Source organism: Charadrius vociferus, unplaced genomic scaffold, assembly GCF_000708025.1.
Source record: "Charadrius vociferus isolate BGI_N301 unplaced genomic scaffold, ASM70802v2 scaffold65, whole genome shotgun sequence".
NCBI lineage: Eukaryota > Metazoa > Chordata > Aves > Charadriiformes > Charadriidae > Charadrius > Charadrius vociferus.
In genome coordinates, this window is record NW_009649293.1 from 1,622,874 (window position 1) to 1,638,221 (window position 15,348).

A 15,348-nucleotide genomic window follows, 5' to 3' on the forward strand; every position below is an offset into this window, starting at 1 on the left:
GTCTCACAAGAGTGGAGTAGAGGGGCAGAATCACCTCCCTTGACCTGCTGGCCACACTTCTTTTGGTGCAGCCCAGGATACGGTTGGCCTTCTGGGCTGTTATTGCACAGTGCTGGCTCATGCTGAGCTTCTGGTCAGTCAGCACACCCAGGTCCTTCTCCTCAGGGCTGCTCTCCAGCCATTCCCCACCGAGCCTGTATTTGTGCTTGGGATTGCTCTGACCCAGATGTAGGACCTTGCACTTGGCCTTATTGAACTTCCTGAGGTTGGCATGGGCCCACCTCTCCAGCCTGTCCAGGTCCCTCTGGATGGCATCCCTCCCCGTCAGTGTGTCTACCTCGCCAAACAGCTTGGTATCATCGGCAAATTTGCTGAGAGTGCACTAATATACATGTTAGAGAACAGCTAATAAATTTCTTCCTTTATGTAACTTCCCACATATGTAATTCAAATGCTTTTAAGTTATACATGAAACTTGGTAGTGAAAAAAACTTTCTTACTGTTAAGAGTTAGATTACTTGCTGTATACCACTGAGATAATCACTAGCTTCACAGGGAATTTCCAGTCTTTCTTATCTTAATTTCAAATTCAGAATCAATACAGTTATCTCTCTTCTGGGAACTTAATTTTACATGGGGTTTGGTAACAGCTGGAATTAAGATTATTTTTATTTTTATTTTTATTTATTTATCGTATACGGAGCTAGCATAGCTAAGGAATAATTCAAGTTTAAAAATGATATGGCAATAGAATTACAGCATTTTTTTCTTTAGATTCCTCACTGTTGTGATTATAACTTTCTTGTAAAGACTTGTTCAAGCTAATGATTACTGTATGGGTTTTTTTAATACATATTTAAATATGAACTGCATTTTTAGCTCTTTGAGAAGTAACAACCAAAGTTTAATTTGGAGTACATGTGAGCTGCTGCAGGATGTGATTATGCAAGATTTTCCTGCTGAGATCTTCCTTCAGAGGCCAAAGATTGTACAGGCAAGATTTCACATGAAGTTTAAGGTTTTTCTTATGCTATAATATAATTTGTGCCAAGTAAGAACTCATGTAAATGGTACAATTTGTTTCTAAACAAAATACCTAAACAAAAGTTTCTTTATGTAAACTCTAGGTGCATAGAAAAGGGGATGTTAGCTATATATTGTATTTAGAAAGTTATTTGGTTATAATCACATATATTGCTAATCAGTAACGAAGTGTATTGTGAAGTAATACTTTGTTTCTTCTGGATACCATAAAACTGTGTCACTGTCATATGCACACCCTCTAATGGGCTCCCATAATCAAAACTGTGACTTTATTTGAAATATAATGTGAAAGTCAGCTTTTTCCTTAGGGCTGATAGCCTTGCATTCAGTAAGAAGACAGAATTCAGTAAGAAGCCTATTTATTATTTGCTGTGATTTTTAAAAGTTTTGAAACATTTGTGAACTATATTTAGTACAGGAGTCTTGCTGGCATGGTTGTTCATGAAGGTGCATTAATGTTCAGCTACCAGTGTTGATGGTTTTATATTTGCAGAGCCTTTTGTCTCTGCTAAACCTGGCTTTTGGAGGAGATGGAAGACATCGGTTAGCTTTGCAGGCTGTGTCATGCCTGCAACAGTTGTGCATCCTCTTGAGAAGCAGACTTAACTTTCACAGAGATCCAAGTTTTTCTTCCATGGAGCAAGGTGGGTATTTTTAAATATTTGAAATACTGTTGTGTTTATAGTTCAGGTAAGATTCTCTAAAATGATTAAAAAAAAAAACAAAAAAACAAAACCCAACCCACAGCTTTATAGCAAATGTAACCTTGTGAAACTCTTTTGCTAAATGATGGTGTTAGTACTGTTTATGTTAGTAAATATTTTTGGAGTACTTGTATTTTAAAATACTTACTCATTTTTACAACTTCCTGTGGCTCTCCATTCATTAACTTTTCATTCAGTATGTATGTTTGTATGTCATCAGGAGAGGGATTTTTAACTAAAACTAAATGAAATCTGTAAAATAAAAGTGGGCAGAGTTTCAGAAAAGTTTTCAAGCTAACAGTGTGTAACAATCTAGCTATTAATTTAATGAACTATGTTAATTTTTGTTTTTTATTCTCATGGCTGAAAATAGTTAGGGCTATTTCACAGTGTTTTAATGCTGAAATTTTGTAAATTAGTTGTAATGATCTTCCTGTTTCCATTTTGTCAGCTGAATTTAATCAACTTTATTTCTGTAAATTGGTAGTCTGGTTCTCTTCATAAGATTGCCACTATATTTGATGTCTTAATAAATTATATTGGCTCTATCTTTCTAATTCAATTGTAACATCAACAAATCCAATAGCCTTAGTCAGATACTATGTTTGTATTTTTAAAAATCAAGATTTATGATTAAACTCTAATTTTCAGTGGTTTTGCCTTGAAATTGAGTTTTCAAACTCTGCTACTTGCCAGTGATAGGTTGTCCTAGGTCTCCAAAATTTACTTGGTGTTTTCCATATCCTACCTTAGTTACTTTTACTTCACTGTGTAGTATATTTCAGAATAGTGGATTCCACTAATGGAAAGTACATGATTTGTGTTATATAAAGGCACAGCTTCCCAGAATTCATCTATGTCTTACTGTCAAGAAACAAGAGGTCCTCCTCGTTCTCAGAATCCATCACCTGGAAGTAGTAGCCCTCGGCCATCTGTGATTGGACGGACAGTTCAGCGACCTAGAGGAGATGGTCAAGATTGGGATGCAGCGTCTTCCAGGTGAATAAAATAAGAAATAACTTACACTTCAATTAAAAAATTATTAATATAGGTTTATATCATCAGCTCCTTGTCAGTGTGTGGGATGACGCAAGAGTTTTGTTAGCCTGTGAAAATTCAAACCATGTTGATGAATTAAACAGTTAGTTCTTCAAGTGGTGTTTAAGAATACATAAGATCAATTTTACCTGACACTTTTTGTACCCAATAAATATTTTCAATGAAATCTCTTAGAAGCAGTTGTTATTGCTTGTGCATGTATTTGTAAGGTGCAGAAAAGCATGTATTCAGACTATTGCTTTAAAGTCAGGGATTTTTCTTTTTCTTCAGTAGATGACCCCATAAGTTCTTATAAGTTGAATGGCCATCCCATAGGTAACAGTGTACACTATTGTCAAATGCTGTATAAAGATTTCCATTAAAGTCTTTAAACTTTGTTCTTAAATCTGACAACAAATTTCAGTTGCATATCATCTAAAAATCAAACTCCTATATGAAATTATCAGTTGTCTGTATAACCTCAACATTTTGAGGTTGTTTGTGTGTGGTTTTGTCACTCATCTTGGCACAACAGACTTAAAGCTGCTCTTCAAGAACCAATGTCTTTTAGTGTGTAGGAATTTAAAAGTTCTTGTGAACCCTTACTGTGTGCTTGTTGGTAGTTCTTTTGAGTCTGTGGAATTACAGATGAGAATAGCTGATGTAGTTAATTGTAAATGCATCTTGAGAGTCATTATATTAAGGGGTTATTTTTACTTATCTTGACTCTAATATATTCATTTTTTATCATGCAACTAATATGGCAGTGTAAATGAACTCAAGGCTTATGCATTCTGGGACCTGACCATTTTCTGCAGTTGAACAGTTAACAGTTTATTGGTAGCTGGTGTATATTGCGGAAGAGATAGGAATGGCCTGGCTATCAGTGTAGTAAGGAAATCTATGTAAGAGTAAGCACCAGTTAGGGCCACGATGAGACATCTACAGACCAGGGAGCGGTAATTTATTAAAAGTATAAGGCCATATTATGAGCTGTTCATGACTGTACACTTTTATCTTCTTGCATCCTGTGTGCTGCAGTAGACCTACTCACCACCCATGAATCCCATTTCTTACAAAGATATAATTTATCCCAGAGGCAGCATAAAGAAAAACATGATGTTGAATAGAAAACATGATACAGGGAAATGACTGTAGTGTTGCTCAGACGTTGCTGATTTTAGTATGGAAGAGCTGCTTTTAGTGAATCTTGTCTTTTTCAACATAATTGTAATATAAATTATTTGTTTATTGCCATTTTATATGTAACTCTTCTTTTTCCTTGTTCTTAAATCTTGAGACTCTTCAATCTATATGTTTGTCTGTTTCAAATTCTGCCTGGAAACTTAACCTTTCCTCCTCTGAATTGCTTTTACGATTGATACCTCTCCTTCCTTACCTTCTGGTAAGTGCCATCAGCCACTACATATTGGTGAACGCTTCTATTTTTCTTATAGTCTTCTATTGACCTCTTATAATCAGTTGGCTTTTAAATTCTTAATTGCTATTCTTTAGACATCTTTTACACTTAGACAATACAAGGTGACACAGTCATGCCACAATTAAGTTTCTTCAACTTGTTTAATAGTAAAAAAGCACCCAAGCAAAAAACGACTATAAAAGTCATACAGGTTTTTAAAGCAATTCAAGATTGCTGAATATTGTTTAGGATAAGAAAGGACATGAAAAATTTGTTCTGAGTTGTATTAATTATAATGCTGCCAATAGAATTAGATTTTTTTTTAAAGCAGTTGGAAAATAATAAAATTATGAACTAGAAATGGAGCTAATAATTAAAAATCATATATATAATAACTATATGTGTATTTTGTAATATATATTTGGTTGCACTTAAGGCTTTCTTGGACAAGGGGGTATTTCTATTTTACAATGGACAAAGAAGTCTTCAAGGCTTAAACATAGGGCACACTTACTTAATTCTCCTTCTAAGGATTCTTGTGGCTAGCCACATAGAATGGTTTTAATGTAGTAGGTATAGTTCAGACTGAAATTTAATTTAGTAAGTGGCCTTGCTTCAAGCAACTGAGAGACTTTGTTCATCAAAAATAACGTTTCAAATAAACTGATTTTTCTCTTGTAACGTCGTATTCATTGCACATGTATTTCTTCCAGTATACATTTCTAAGTGCATTTGAAGATGACTGCCACAACAGTAGGCATTCACTTGTGATGCTACCAATTCTGACATTTAAAAACCCAACCAAACAAAATCCCCCTCTTCTGCAACACTGGGTGGATAGCAGAGAAAGACTGAAATGGAAGGAAGGGTATGCATTATGGAAGGAGGACATTAAAATACTTGATGCTGGTTTTGACATCTATACATATATGGGTTTTCTCTTTGCAAGAGTTAACTATGTCTCTTTTTTTGTTTATTTTGTTTCATTTGTTGTTTTAAGTGGAAACAGTACTCAAGCAAATGCAAACTCCAGAATCCCTCTGCATTCCCCATTTGACGCAAGACATATTGACCTACCAGATATTGAAAATGAGGACACTTTGGAATTACAGATGAAGCAGCTTAGCCTTCCTCAGTTTTGTGTTTCCATCTTGGAAAATGCAATACCTCTTCTAAGAACAGGTGAGAAAGTTCTGAACTAAGCACTTATGTATCCTTCCCATCTTTAGTATAAACCTTTTAAGAAGTTGGTATTATGAGGAGAGTACCTCCAATAAATAAGGTATAGGTGATTACTGATATAGCTTGTTATAACAGTTCTTTCCTAGGGAAATTGTTCAGGTCGTAAAGCTCAAATCTTCTGGTTGATTTCCAGAATTGCTGCAGAGTGATTTTCAGTGATGGTGGGAAGTAGTGATAGGAAGAAGTGGTTGTGTGGTGGAAGAATGGAGTGGCTGAATAAGATGCCATTCAAGAAGATCAAAAAATAACCACGCTTCACAAAATGTATTCTTATCCCTTTGAACATAGAGTTTTCCTCCTGTTCAAGAGATAATAAACAAAAATTCTTGAGAAAGGTTTGTTTTTATTCTTATGCGTGCGGTAACAAATTATAATTATGTTTTAAGAAACATAAGTAATGATATTCTCATTGCACCCAATGATTTTTATTTTAACTTACAAAGGTTCCAAATTACAAAGCCTTTTTAAAGGACAGTCTTTTTGCTCTTAGGTTGTCTAAAATAGTATTTAGTTGTAAAACAATGTCATTCAAAACAGGTATTGGTAAACGTGGTAAGGTTTCCAAATATAGGAGCTGGAAATGTGTACCTATCTATGACTAGAATACTAAAATTTATTTATGTAATATACCTGTCAACATTTCCTGAGCTGGGTAGAGGCTTTAATTTATAAAAATTGTATGAAATATGTATCAAACTTCCATTTACTATTGTTTTCATGACTGTTTATAACTTTTTATGACTTTCTGTTCTGTCACAAAATACTAATTTACTTGTGTATTTCATGGTAACACCAGCATTAATCTGTGTCTGCAGGAAAATTATTCAATCCTCATTTTTCTGGTAATAAACCAAACCAAAATGAATAAAGGTTTTGTTTTCCCCTTTCAGAATAGTGATGTTTAAATATTAATTCTTCACAAGCACATTCATGACTTCTGGCATCTTCTCTTTTATTTATAATGTAAAACTGCAGAAAATGTATTTTCTATCTTTTCCATTTCTAGCGCATGTCACTTCAAATCTGCAGAATTAAAATGTAGTGAATTTTTCCATCTTTCAAGATTCTTTCTTTGCATCTTATTATAAACTAATTTCATTTTCAGATGAAGTTAATCTGTCTTTGTTTCTCTTGCCCTCAGTTTTTTTACACTTTTTAAACTCTACTAGATCACGTTTCTTCTTTCTTCCACTGTGCTGTAATGAGACTATTATTTTTATCCTGTTGCCATTGATCTGAAATCCTGTGATCTGAAGGCACACTGTGATACTGTGAGACAGTAACACAGTTTCTCATGTTTTCTGAATTATTCACTTCAATAACATCAACAGGTATAGTGTAGATTTTCTTCTTACTGTTTAAATTACTGGGTAAAGGAAAAACAGTAAGCTTACTGTAAAATTCACTTGCTTGTATTTTACAATATAATGCATATTCCAGTTAAGCGCAAATTCTATTCCCTGTGGAGGTGTTCATTGGAATTTTTCTTCCTTTGTGCTGACCTGTCTTGTGAGTGAAGTCATTTCAGAAATCAATAGTGGTGTGAGTTTTGGGTTCTTTGGTTTTGTGGTTTGTTTTTTTTGGTGTGGTCCCCCCCCGATCAGTTTTAAGCTAACATACTAGTTTACAGAAGAGTGTTAATAGTGCATGTCTTAAAGACAGTTATTTAAATTTGAACAGCAAAAGATTTGTTTTACAGTCATTGATTATATCTGTCTTACTGTGCAGTTAGTTATAAACTCTTAGTGCATACTGATTGCCACAGGTGTTGGGAAATGAGTATTTTCATGGTATATTCATGTAAGAGTATGGTGGAATGAACTTGCATGTCTGTAGATCATGACAGCTACAGCAAAGTGTTGTTGCAGATGTTTTGTTTAGTTATTGACTTAAAAATATTTCGGAAACTGTAACTCAAATTAAGACCACCATTTTTTATTACGTTCATTATAATGGAGAAATTTATTAAGGTATACCTTCCAAATGTTTTAAACATAGAAATTTGATTAAGAATTTGCAAGATATATGTGAAGAGAGAAAAAGTGCTTTTTGGAGTTTTCAGGCCTTCAGATTGGCAACATTTTGCCTAAAATAAATGGAAACCAGCACTCCTGCGAGACAGGAAAAAGCAAGATTTCAAAAAGGCCCTGTGCCATTCTCTGCCATATGCTCACTCAGAGCAGATCACTTAGGCTACAAATTGCATGAGCTGTGGTCATTGTCACTACATAGATAGTCTCTCACACACACACACACATATATATATGTTTTTTTCCTCGAGCATATCAATAAGGCTTGTACAGTGTGTAAAATCTACAAAAGATAGAAAAAGTGACTAATTAATGTTCAATCATAACAAGCAGTAGAGCTTGCTTCTTTTTTTTAAAGAGATTTTGAAGGATGAAAATTTTTTATGGTAGTTAAAAAAATAAGTTAGAAATTCAACGGTGTTGTGTGAAATCCATCCATGTTTTTAAATAGAAACATACCATCAACAAGTAACTAAGCCCACAGTTGCACTAAATCGAGTATTTGGGGAAAACTGTCACTGTATGTTCCCTAGGATGCCAGATAATTTTGGCATCCTCTATTGTGTGAGGTTAAAAATATTTGGTCTGGGTCCAGATATTCTGCCTTGTTCTTCATGAAACCTTCTAACCTTTGATTGTTTTGCTATTGTCTCATAACATTGGGGTTTGTGTGTATATTTGTAGTAAACGTAGGCTGTAAACGTTTAAGCTTGGGCCAGGTTTCTTTGCAGCCCTGTATTCAAGGATAAAACTGTACAAAGTATGAAAGTCTCTAATAGACAGCCCAAATTAGCCTTGTTAAGAGATACAGAGTCAGAATGAGCAATGAAAATGAATAAATGTTAGCCTAAAAACAAGGAGGGAAAAATCATTATGAAGAAAAGTACGAGTGGATATGCACTTCCTTAGCTTTCAAAAGAAAATCTCTTAACAAAATAATTCAGGACGAAAGCTACTCCATTTATTACAAAGATGCAGATTAATAGGTCTAGGTAATATATGTGGAAGATCTGTAGCCTAACTGTCTGTGTGGTGGAAATAAGTGACTTTATTCTGAACTTCCAAGAAGTCCAGTAATCGGATTTTCAGATGCAATAAAGTTTATGTAGTACTATTGGATTTAAGGAAATGCAGCCTTTTTTTCAAATACATGATTGCTTTAATATCTTCTGTTGTGATTTTAGGTAGCTGTTGTCTTCCGTGATTCAGACCGATTGGTGGTTGAGGGCAGTTAGCATTAGTTTAATAGAACTGTATAGGAACATTAAAATATCCGAATTTCAAATTTGGAATAATCCCTCGTTCAAAATGGTGTTTTCTGAATATCATAATACAATATTTTGTCTGTATTTGAATTTATCCTCTCATTTGTGTTCCTAGGTAGCAGGAGAGTGACGATGGAAGTTCTTGAATTGCTTGTTGAAGACATGTCCCTTATCGGTGATGCTATTTCTGAAAATGTTTGGGAAGATGATAGCCTTTTTGCATTGGAATTGGTAAGATTCTTTAGGCCTTGATCAGCCATATTTAAGTCTGCTTTTATAAGCCTCTGACACTTTCTGCAGTGATTCATATACATGTCTAATCTTCTGCTGAGCTGCCCTTTTGAAAATCTTAAATAGTTACATTGCTAGTTCTGTCACTGGCACATTCTTTTTGTTTTAAATGTAAGATTTTTTCCCAGGTCATACTTGAAGTTTCACCTCAAGAAAATAAGTAATGAATTTTGCCTTCTAGTGAAAGGCTGTTGAGCAGCCATTGAGGGAAACGTGTGAGGAAGGGGATCTCAGGGAAAAGTGTTGACTACGAATCTTGGGAGGCCAATTTGATATAAATGACAACTTTCACTTTCTTTAGTCCTTATAAACTGTCTGTGTAAAATTAGGGGGATAATTGTTTAGATCCAAGGCTGGAGCTGTAAGATACGTGGTATCCATTTCCTAGACAAAACGTATTGATCGCTGCACAGATTTCAGCTGTCCTTAACTCTGTTGTTTGGCTGGAAAAGAAAGGAGAAGGCTATTTGTCCCAGGATAGATTCAAAGCATTAAGGTGCTGTTGACCAAACAATTTAAATTGCTGGAAATACATACCTGAGAACAGTTGAGAGTTGTTACATACATGAAATATCAAATTAGTGAATTACAGATGACTTGCTTTTTTGAAGACAACTGAAAGCTGAAACATAAGCCAGCATGGCTTAAGCATGTAACTAACATACCAAAGTTGCAGACTGAATCTTGTCTAAAAACTTGAGCTAAATGTAGTCTTAAATGCACATTACTTAAGTTAGAATTCTTGAAAATACCACTGAATATGAAACAATGGTATTGCAATAATTATTAATATATTACTGTAGGCTTCCCTATTCTCTATTTTACAAATGATGATATTTATATTATCTATAGGACTTAGCAGCGAATGAGAACTTTTTTTCTCTGAATTTAGTATACTGTTCTGTCAAAATAATTGATCAACATCAAGTCAGTAGTGAAGACTCCTTGCAGAACGTGAAATCTAAGAAGATTAACAGGATATTTTGTCTAGTTGCTGTATGACCTGAGTACATTCCATTGCATGTAAATCTGTCAAACTACAGTAGAAACTGTGAGCATCATCACATGTACATCATAATGATTGCTGTTAGTAAGATAATGGTTGTTTCCAGACTACTAACTAGCAAAACTCTGCAAATAAGCTGGGTAATTGTATACAATTATATTGATTTAAAAAAAAAAAAGCCAAAAAAGAAAAGCTTTGCTGATATAACTTTATGCCATTGTTAGAACTTTGAGATTTATTAGTAAAATACTTTTCAGATATAAAAATAATCTCCTATTGAAAGTTATGAATCTGCATAAGTTTGAGAGGCAGAGTTGGACTGTGCAGTGCAATTCAGTAAAGCTAATTTTGATAAAGCAATTGCAAGGCAGGAGATAAGACAACTATTTATCTTTCTTACTGTTTGAGTAAATAAAAAGTAACTGGACAATTTTAGAAAACAACTGTTAAATTTACCTTTATATTATTCAGTACTGCATCAAATAATTTTTTTTAATCAGAAGTAGGCTGTGTTTTTAGAGTTGTTAGGCTTCAGTGCTTAGAAAACATTATTTTTTGTGTTTTGTGTAAGCTCCAAGGGAAGGAGGTCATGTGTCTCCTTTTTAGGAAACTTGAAAGCATTTCTTGCATAACTTTATTGCTTTATGTTCCTTTGTTAATCTAATTTTAAAACTCTGCACTGGAATATCTTTATGAAAACTACACTTCCTTCCTCCGAATTAAAGTTTTTACTGTTTTCCAGTTTTGTTATGTATACTTCAGCACAGTTTGATTCTGCCATGTCAAAAAGTTAGATACTGCAGATTGCCGTAACCCCTCAGCTTTTTTGGAGCAGATGACTTTGAGACATCCCTGTCTGAGGGAGGAATACTATTTTTGAATCCATTGTTGATTTGAGACTCCATGGCAGAGAGAAACTTACTTTTTTCAAATCCTGAAGAGGAAAATGAATCCTTTTCATCTTACTGTGTAATAACATGTGTTGATAATTACTTTTAAAGACTGATTTGATTTAGTCAATTGCTTCTTGTCATTTTCTTCAACTCTGTTGAGGCAGATAAATAGTACTTAATTGCTTAACAGTGATTTTAAATTTCTGGAATTAATAAGATAAATCTCACATGTGCTATTGCCTTCTTAATCATTATTTGGCCTTCCAGAACTGGCAACTGAAATTAATTCTACTTTTTTTCTAGTGTCCTTAAGTACAAACCTGGATCTTTCAGGTGACCAAAATTCTAGAAACTAATTTTGTGTTCTCCAGTGCCCATGAGCTGGGTTTATCCAAATGATAGTGATTCTCAAGTAGGATTTTACGTAATCTGAGAAATGTGCTGCTCTTTCCTTTGTGAATGAATAAGCATAAAAAACATTTGATGTTCTCAAGGTTGGGATTGTGGGTTGGGTTTTTTTTTTTTAGCCTTTAATTTTCTTTTTTCTTTTTTTTTTTTTTAGTTCTAAAGGAAAGCTTTATCAGCAGCTTCAAACCAGTTCTTAATATGTCTGTATTAAAAGTGAACTTCAAAATAGTTAAAATTCCAGAAATTCAAAAGGAATTAAGGGGGGGAGCAAAAGGGATGACAGGTCGGGAAGAGTAACCAGTAATGGGTAATTACTGACCAAAGTATTCAGAAGTGCAAATGAAAGTAGAGTGAGGTCTCGAACTAATGTCCAGTTCTGTTAAGATGACAAACAAAATGCTGTGTATTTTATATAATTTCTGCATCTTTAATTATGCCAATTATACGAAATAATGTAATGATGCTATGGGTGCTGTATAAACACTATAAAGATACAGTAATGTTTCAATTTTTTCTAATGATTGTATTGCTGATTTTGTTTTCAGCGAGACAAATTGCTTCTGGTCTTAGGTTTGCTCGGAGAAACTATATTATATCACAAAACCAATACAAGTACAGAGCAGCCCGAGATGATGGTGGTGCATCACAGAATGTCATTTATTAGCATTTCAGTCTTCACTGTTAGATTGCTGCAAATGCTTCTCCCTGTAGAAAAGGTATGCCATCACTAATTTAAAGTGATTGTCTTTTGATTTTGCATTTTAAGAGGGCAAAAAGTGATATTTTCCTGAGAGATTTAATACTGGGAGAATAGCCACTGGACAGAGAAATTAAGCTGATATACATTGGCTGATGTATGATTACAGAAGGCAGCCTTGTCCATTCTTCAGTTATTGGTGCATTCTGCAGAGTCTTCTGCAGATGCCAAGTCTTCAAAAATATTTTTAATACTTTTTTTTAATGAGTTTTTGAAACTCAATCTTGTTTTTCCTCCTATAGTGTTTTTTTTCTGGTATGATGCATGGTTTGCAAAGCTATGCTGCCCCCTGCTCGTTTATAGTATGCATGCAACTAAGACTAGAACTACATAATGTTCAAATCATCCCTCTTAATCTGATGGAACATAGTAGGCAATTATGTTTCATAAATTTTAGTGATTTTAATTATTCTTTGCTTCCAATGTTCTTTAAAAGAAGTTCTGTTGTAGCTCTTGTTTTTTTCCCAGTTTCTTTCAGATGGGGCAGTCTGATGTTTGGAATTTTTTGTGGGATGAGAAGTGTTCAAAGATGTTTAAACCTATATGGGTTTATATTTTTGGGGATCAGTTTTTACTGCAATGTAGCTCGTTTTTAGACATTCTTCAATCTGAGTAGCAGTTTGATTTTCTGTTACAGGCTTTTGTCACAAATATTAAATCTTTTACTATTAATATAAGTAGTTCTTATGTACATAATACAAAATTTTGATTCTATATATGATGTGAGTTGGAAAAAAGTTACTGTATTTGAGGTCAAAATATTAATTGAAGGAAGGCAGAATATTTGCAGTAAAAAAAAAACCCCAAACCACCAACAACAGAAACCCCAGTACTTAGGATGTGGTATTACTACATGGAATTTTAGACAACTTTTTATTAAAGACAGAAATAATCGTGGTCTATGTATTCTCTGCCATCTAGTGGTTAGACAGTAAATTGACCCTGGCCAGTGGTGTGTGTGGTTGTTAGTGCTGTGGCTGGATCATACACAACTTTTGTGACTGATTGTATATCTGACATCTAATGAACTCTCACTTTTTAATTGGGAAAAAAATTCTTCATACAGAACTAACTTTATATGTGTTTCTTTGTCTAATTTTTAAGTAGCAACACTAGTAATTGTACTTCTTGAATGACTACAAATGCTGTTGTTGGTTTTAATGTATTTTCAGGCTGTTATTGTGACAGTTGTTTTCTTTTTCAAAGGCGAGTAAAGTTGTACAAAAGAGTTTGCTGAACGCTTTATTTCTTCTGTCTCTGGACTTGTCCTTCTCCTTGGAACACCCAAGCATTCATGAATCTGTTGCAGCCTACCTGGAGCAGATGAGTGCTGAGAACTACAGTATTTATAAGCAAGCTTCAGAAGCTGCGTATTCGATTGAATGCACTTGTAGCTTTATGACTGAAGTTCATAAGAAGGTGTGGAATTTTATTATATCAAATATTTCCTGTAGGCAAATTTATTTCCTCCACTTGTCTGTGGTAAAAACTATAGTCTAGTCTAGCCGAAGAAAATCCATAAGCCTAAGTATTCTGTACCTTCCAGGATGTAGTTAATTTATATTTGTTATATAAATACTGCTTTATATAAATATAAATGCTTTGTATAAATATAAATATATAAACTCATACTGCTCATGATGTTTGTAAAAACAAAAACAAACAAACAAAAAAATCTTGTAATAAGTAAAAACAGAGAAATAAACACATGGAGGTTGGAATTGGGCACAATACCTTTTATGGGCAAAGAAGTAAGAAAGAAGTAAATACTCTATTTAAATATATTGAATATATTGTGTGTGTGTGTTTCCCAGTATTTAAATAATTCTGAAAATTTCAATTCCCAACTGCTTGGCAATTGTAACACAATAATAAACAACTGTGTGAGAGTTGTCTATTTCACTTTGTTATGAAGGCAACTAATATACATTGCTTTATTAGTTAAGAGATTCTAGCACCGTATGGAAATATTCTTCTCCATTATCCAAATGGACAAGTAATTGTGTAAAGTACTTGTTCCATTGATACTAAAATAAATTAATAAAATACAGCAATGTAAATGTAGTGCTATCTTAAATCTGAGTTAATCGATCATCCTTTATGTAGGCAGGTTCTGAACTTAATAAAAGCAATACTTTGCTCATAAAATACTGTTTACAATGAAGTTAACTCCATCAGATTTAAATGGGTCGTGTTTAATGCATTTGGTAAGCAAATGTAGGAAGACATATGTTCTTAAATCTAAAAAACCCCAAACTTTAATATTAATAGCGAATTGTTAAAAGTGTAATAGTTAAATATTTCATTATACTCTTCGCACATAAAATGCATATTGATTTAAAAATAATAGTTTGATTAAAAACATAAAGTATTCAAGGATGAGGCTATTCTTAAGTATTTTAGAAAGTGTTTTGAACAGAGTTATGGTATTTATGCTGTGAAATGTTAGACATACATTATTCCCATTGAGTTTATAGATGTTTATTTGAACTCAACAGCTGAAGGGTTTTCAGCTCCTAGGAGTAGGTTCTAAAATTTGTTTGTTTGAAATCTATTGAATTTGTTAATCAGATTATTTATAAACTCTGTGAAAGGCTGAGCCAAACCCTGGTTAGTAGATGTATTAGATGATGATAAATTCTGAAAGACTATGCAATAACGTCGTAAACTTTTAGTATTACTCATTCTGATAGTTTCTTTCTCTTCATTTTACTTCTCAGGGGGACAAGAATCTTTCTGAATTAGTCGAACTGGCAAATAAGGCCTTGTGTAGTCTACCCTACCATCAACACTTGCCCTTGCTTCAGGAATGCATTTGCATATGCTCAGATCTGTAAGTACATTACTATTTAAAACTCAAAATACAATCCTTTTTATGGATAAAAGTTCTCAAGTAGAAGCTGAACTTGTTTATTCCCTGTATTTGAACAATTGTTTTCTTTTAGTCATTGAAAAGTCTCTTCTAAGTAATTGGTGTCATTCTGTAGTGGATTTCATGAAAATTGAATTTCAGGTGCTAAGAAAAGAAAAACAACATTAGTTTTTTATGCATAAGCTTTTACGATTTTGTATGTAAAGTTACTATGTTATTTATAAAGAAAGAGTCTTAAAACACTTTGACCTGCCTTTAAAACTTTTTTTAATTCCTTTGTTCCAAGTGTATTTGTGTAACTTACTTTACTTTCAGAAATCCTAAAGGACTTAGTTTATTGTAGATGCTGTATATCACAATATGGCATCTCATTTATTA

At 33.6% G+C, this 15,348-nt stretch overlaps 1 protein-coding gene across 1 annotated transcript in view; it reads left to right on the forward strand.

Annotated features, from left to right (window-relative positions):
- Positions 1-15,348, forward strand: part of RTTN (rotatin) — a 95,050-nt gene that overhangs the window by 10,309 nt on the left and 69,393 nt on the right. Inside the window, exons 6-13 of the mRNA XM_009889075.1 lie at positions 880-994; positions 1,538-1,688; positions 2,582-2,747; positions 5,207-5,388; positions 8,859-8,974; positions 11,887-12,057; positions 13,305-13,517; positions 14,819-14,931. Of these exons, the coding sequence (XP_009887377.1) occupies positions 880-994; positions 1,538-1,688; positions 2,582-2,747; positions 5,207-5,388; positions 8,859-8,974; positions 11,887-12,057; positions 13,305-13,517; positions 14,819-14,931 (1,227 nt within the window). The remainder of the gene's footprint in view (positions 1-879; positions 995-1,537; positions 1,689-2,581; positions 2,748-5,206; positions 5,389-8,858; positions 8,975-11,886; positions 12,058-13,304; positions 13,518-14,818; positions 14,932-15,348) is intronic.